This window comes from Lemur catta, chromosome 3, assembly GCF_020740605.2.
Source record: "Lemur catta isolate mLemCat1 chromosome 3, mLemCat1.pri, whole genome shotgun sequence".
Lineage (NCBI taxonomy): Eukaryota > Metazoa > Chordata > Mammalia > Primates > Lemuridae > Lemur > Lemur catta.
Genome location: NC_059130.1, coordinates 38,797,230 through 38,803,229, shown reverse-complemented (window position 1 = coordinate 38,803,229; position 6,000 = coordinate 38,797,230). Strand labels below are relative to the sequence as shown.

Genomic DNA, 6,000 nt, shown 5'->3' with positions numbered 1-6,000 from the left:
TGGCAGGGTTGTCTCAGCTGGGGCTGAGAGTCAGAGTGCTCACATGTGACCTCTCCAGCATGGTGGTCCCAGCACAGTGACCTTGGATTTCTTATGTGGTGATTCAGAGCTCCAAGAGCAAGAGTTCCAGAGAAGAAGGCAGAAGCCCCAAGGCTTTTTATGACTCAGAATTGGAAGTGTCACTTCCATCATAATCTGTAGGTCAAAATAGTTATAAACCTGCCCAGATTCAAGGGGAGAGGCAGTAGGAGATGCTCTAGACAAGAGGGGAGTCAAAGAATTTGTGGCCATGTTTTAAAACTGCCACAGTCATCATCTTCTTTGAATCACCCGTGCTTGGGCGGGGGCTAGGACTCTGATCATTGCTTTTCAAGGGGATATTAAGCCCAGACACTTAATATATGATTACTGAATAATTTCAAGAGAATCACATATTTTGGTGGCAGCTAAGATAACATCTATTTAAAGTTACATCGTGGAGAGAAAGAAAGAGATGAAGTGTTTTGAGCTGCTCACCATGAAAGGTTTCATAGCAGCCAGCCTGTCTTACAGGCCTCTGCACAAAGCAAGGAATGCGCCTGGGAGGGCCTTTTGCAGCATTTGTCTTAGATGGCCAAAGTACAAAGTTCAGTAACTCCCATAGCATCCTGCACTTCCTCGTCATAGTTCTCCTCCCTTTGTAATGGCAAGTTCGAGGTCTAACTTTCCCCACAATATGCCACGCTCTGTGATGGAGAACACGCTTATATCTCCTGCATCATACATAGTGTCTAGAATACAACAGATATGCAATAAATACATGTCGTTGACTAATCATTTGGCACAGATGGCAGAAAGAAGGGACTCACTACTATATAACAATAAGTTTATCATTTGCTATGAAACAGTTGACCTTTTTTCTAGTTAGAATGATGGCTATAAGGCCTACATATTTAGAATTTGAGGTATAACATATAAAACCTTAATAACTCCCCAGTAGGTCTAACCAGATTACTCAGATTATTGAAAGACACAAGATAACATCCACACACCCAACACTTACTGACAGCTTTGTTTATTATTTAGTTGGTTATTTCATTTTTTATAATTGTACAGTAATTCTTTTTCAAACAATACTGTTATACCTGAAGATGGTCACATTATATTCTTTCTTCTTTCTATGGTAGTAAAGTAGGTTTTTTTTTTTCACACTCAGTTTTTTAATAGAACATTTGAATATCGAGATATCGAGAAGTGTAGTTAACAAAAAATAATGAATGGACCAAACTCCATGGAAAATGATTGCACACTCAGTTAAAAGTCTAATGCTATTACAGTGGTTCATGTACATTCAGGAGGAAACCCCAGAGGCCTCAAGGGGACACAGGAGCTGCGAGAGTATTGGTGGACATAAGTGACTCCCTTAAGACCTGTTTGGCAGCTTGAAAACTTGAGGTTTAACACTGACCCAGGACCATCCCCCTTTCCGGCCAGGATGGGTTCCTCCAGGCAAGCTCTGGGAAATGTCAGCAGGGTGTGACCGAGAGTGTCCTCCTGGGGGGAGGATCCTCCAGTTAACTGTAAAACCATCCTAAGACTGTCCCCTGCTCCCTTCAGATTGGCCTTTTTAACTTGAAAGCAAAGGGGCCCCAGTCATAGGTGTTGCGTGCATAGTGCGCATGTGTGTGCCTGTGTGCGTACACACACATGTGCAGTGAGAATACGGCAGGAGATCGCAGGAGGAAGAGAATCATGGGGAAGGAAGGGACAAAAGAGGAGGGTCACAGAAAGGGAAAGAAAAGGACAAAAATAACAGGAAGAAAAGGAAATGGAGCAACTTGGAAGGGGAGGGGGATGAGTAGGAGGCAAGATCGGAGGGGAGACGAGGGTAGTGTGGCTAAAACAGAAACAGAAGTGGGGGACCCTGATGCCCCTCCGCCTCCCTCTGCCCCATCTGCTCCCGTTTCACCCCCCGCTGGGGCAGGAAGGCATTGGCAGCCTCACCCTCCTTCCACCCAAACTCAAAACACTGTATTCTGCATAGACTTGAATAAGAGGACGGCAGAACAAGCAGCGAGAAGACACTAGAGGCCCTGCCCGACTGACCTACAGCCACTTCTCTGGCAGTGTGAAAAACTTGCCCCTTGAGGCACTTTAACTGAGGCCCCTGCACTGACCACAGGCAGACAGCCAGGTGTTCTGTCAACCTTTGCTCTGCAAGTAGGGGAATCTCTGAGGCAGGTGCATTCGAGAGGATGATGTCAATCTTCCCTTCTTTCTCTGGAGGGAAGCGGAGGGGAGAGAGAGACCACCCTGCGCCTTATCCCAGGCTGCCTTCCCAGTCCCGGGGTGGGGCGGGCTGCGGGCTGCGGGCTGCAGAGCTGGGGGTCACAAACAGTGTCCTGGCCCCAAAGGCTAAGGGCACGCTTTGTTTCCTCCTCCTTCCCTGCACAGAGGGCACATCTAGGCCACGTGTGCTGGGACAGGAGGGCTCTCTGGAGCTCAGACAGCTACTGCTGCCCGCAATACTGAACACAGAACTGGGAGCACCGGCCCATTAAAACCCTTTGCTCTGGAGTCCAAAGTCTGAACTCATCACAGCTCAGGCAGACAGTGCCTGGAGGATTGGGGGAAAGTTGTGTAACCTCTCTTTGCCTCAGTTTCATCAATACTAAAATGGAGAAAAGAATAGCATTTTCCTCAAGGGGTTGTGAGAATTCAGTGATACGGAATGTGCTTAGAGCAGTGTCTGGCACACAGCAAGCACTCCATAAACGTTATCTGTCATCATTACTATTTATAAAAAATCAGTGGAGCCAATGACTAGCCTTATAGATCCTGCACCTCCTGCCAGATCTTTCTCGTGTGTTTGCAAACGCAGAGCCCTTGTCAAAGGCGTGGTGACCCCCGAAAGTCTGTATTCAGGCCTCTGAGGTGTGCGGGACAGCTGTCCACATGGCCCTGCCAGGCTCATTCTGAAAGGCTGGGGTTCCTGCTAGCCAGGCCACCATCTGAGCCCATGCCAGCGCTCAGGCAGTGGGTGGAAACGATGCCCCGGCCCTTACCTGTGGTCAGTGGTGCTTGTCTGCACAGAACCTCTGCTAATCCCAGCAACCAGCTGAGCAGTGACCATGGCGAATCCTCCCACTGACGGTCATTGGAGAAACAATTTGCCAAAGTAGTGACACAAGCAAATTTAGCAAGAGGGGAAATGGACAGAAGTGTTTTGTGATCAATAATAGCTTCGCTTCACTGTAACACTGACATGGCAGTATTGAGCCCGTGTGGACCAGATCAGACAACAACCAAGCCTTATCTGTCCCGGGCACGAGGCACGGGGCTAAAGGGAATCCAGGCGCTTGGATGTATCCTGGTGGGCTGGAGAAGTCCATCCGATGGACGCACAGGGGTTTTTTAAAACAATAAACTTCACTTCTTTTCTAGATGTGGACGGCTAACAGTCTCCCAGGTAGACTTCTCTAAAGGTGCATTTGACAGGTGGTACCTTGTTGCCTCTCAAAGATCATGTAGTTCAGAGGAGAGGACAGAGGTCTGCCAGAAAAAGACTTAATCCCAGTCCTAGCTTAAAATGGGGGAGGACCTAAAACTGAGGAGGCCCACTGGGGCCATAAGGGGAGCTGGGTTCACCTGTGAGAGTGGAGCTAGAAATAGGAAGTCCTGGGAGAAAAACCGCCAGGCACAGACGGGGGCCACCTCTCCCAATTTCCGTATTGTTCTCTGTGAGCAAGGCTTAGGCTCCCAGGCGAGGTACTTCCTAAGGAACGCCTGAGGGGGGGCCTGAGGCAGGACTAACAACCTTCTAGCCTCACCTCTGTCCCCAGCCGCAACGGACTTAGGAACCCAGTGAGCACGGAGTACCTTGACCTGATAGACCTTTCCTGGGATGCATGACAGAGCTCTTGAGCATTTTGGTGAACTTCTTGAAGGAAAAAAAAATGAATGAATCAAATTAGTGGCAAAATAGCTCCAAAATAATCCCCTAAAAAAATATGGTGCTGCATGAAGCTGCTGACTGGCAGGTTTACCGATCATGCAGGTGGAGAACATCATACTGAAGAAGTTCGGCAGGGAGCAAGGATCACTTTCTCCCTGGTTTAGACGTTGCCATGGAAGTTTTAATGTTCCACTAAAAAATATTAAAAATTCACAAACCAACCCATATATCCCCCTCCTCTCTCCTGCTTCATTTTGGCAGCAGCAACCTAGCCTCTTGGTGCTAGATGTCTTTGCTGTCTCCATAGTCATTGTAGGGGACACTCAGGGTCTGCTCCTCGCATGTCTTCCTGAGGTCCCGGCTGAGCTCTGCCCAGTCAAGTCCGTAGGGCTTGATCTCGCTGTAGCGGCAGCCCAGGTACTTGAGTGAGCTGCGTCGCAAGCTTATCTTGGGTTCCTGAAGGAGTCCATTGCACCAGCTGCTGAGGTCCCCGAGCTGGGAAAGGATGAGGCCGGCTTTCCTATGGATCAAACATGGAGGACACTTAAGTTAGAAAGAAGAGAAGACCAGGAAGGACACATAAGCCACGACTAGTGTGAGATTCTAAGCTTCAAGAGGGCAGAGAATGGTCTCTTTTTGCTCACTCTTCTTTCCTTCGCACTTAGAACAGCGAGTACTCCATAAATATCTGTCAAGGGAATGGATGGATGAATGAAAAAATGAACAGGATATATGTGCAAAATGAACAGGCACCAAACAGGAACAGAGAGACAAAATGCAGTCAGAAAAATTAAAGAAGAGAAAATAAATAATATTTTAGTGGGAATACTTTTTTAAAATCATAAAAATGGCAGTCTTGAAAGATAAATCAAATCATTTTTCTTTAAAGTAATTTATCGTCATTAAATGACCACTAATGTGCTTGACTGAATACTTCCCTTTTTTTTCTTTTTTTTTCTTCTTCTTTTTTTTTGAGACAGGATCTCACTCTGCACCCAGACTGGAGTGCAGTGGCACGATCACAGCTCACTGACTCACTGCAACCTCCAACTCCCAGGCTCAAGCGATCCTCTGCCCAGCTTCTCGAGTAGCTGAAACTACAAGTACGTCCCACCACACCTGGCTAATTTTTTACTTTCTTGTAGACATGGGGTTTTGCTGTGTTGCCCGGGCTAGTCTTAAACTCCTAGGCTCAAGTGATTCTCTTGCCTTGTCTTCCCAGAGTGCTGGGATTACAGGTGTGAGCCACCAGGCACAGCCAGTATTTTCCTTTCAAGGCTACTTCTGAACTGGTAGAAGCAGCCAATATATTGAACTGAAAGGGATATTAAATGGGACCAGTTATGCCTGTATTGAGGTAATTATAGTGTAATAAGGGTGTGGACAATGATGTCCTCAGTTCATGATGATACAGATTCATTCTTTGGGAAAATGCAGACTCTGGGTTGCGCCCATCACCTCATTAACCTCCAGGTGGGCTCACGTGCCATTCCTCCAACCTGCCTCAGAAAGTCAGGAGGCCACTGACATTGCCATTAAGCCCCAATCAAAGGAGCGGGAAAAGGAGGTGATGAGAAGTGCCTGAGCCACTGCAGATCCCTGAGAGAGAGGAGAGAGGAGAGTGAGCACACTCCAAGTTCACGTACACTGGAAAGGAGTGATCCCCGGGCGGGAACACAAAGTGTGAGTGCATGTGGCATCTAGCCTGGGCAAACAGGCTGGCGCCACAGCCACGCCATGCAGCCCCTGCTTCCTGCACCCACTCCTGGTGTCCTAAGTAAGGACTGCCTGAGAGCCAGTTCTCAGACCTCACTGTGTTGACTCTGAACATAGGATGAGTGAAAGAGCAAGATTCCCTCACTCAGTTATTTTATTCCTATTCTCCAAATACCTAAGTGACCAGAGACCCCTGAAGGAAGACTCTATCATCTGAACAAGCTCATGTGAGGCTGCAAAATGGTGTCCAGAAAGTCAAAAAACACCACGCTTGCAGGATCTACTGGCTGCTAGTCAAAGTTTTCATGTGAGAAACCATCTCTTTTCTAGTTTAAGCAACATTTGCTTAG

At 47.5% G+C, this 6,000-nt stretch overlaps 1 protein-coding gene across 2 annotated transcripts in view; it reads right to left on the bottom strand.

Moving 5' to 3' along the window:
• Positions 1-1,037: 1,037 nt before the first annotated feature.
• The window catches only part of ASTN1 (astrotactin 1), a 309,276-nt gene continuing 304,313 nt past the window's right edge, over positions 1,038-6,000 (bottom strand). For both annotated transcript variants that reach the window (XM_045547290.1, XM_045547288.1), the window contains exon 23: positions 1,038-4,454. In XM_045547290.1, the coding sequence (XP_045403246.1) occupies positions 4,217-4,454 (238 nt within the window). In that variant the 3' untranslated portion in view covers positions 1,038-4,216. The remainder of the gene's footprint in view (positions 4,455-6,000) is intronic.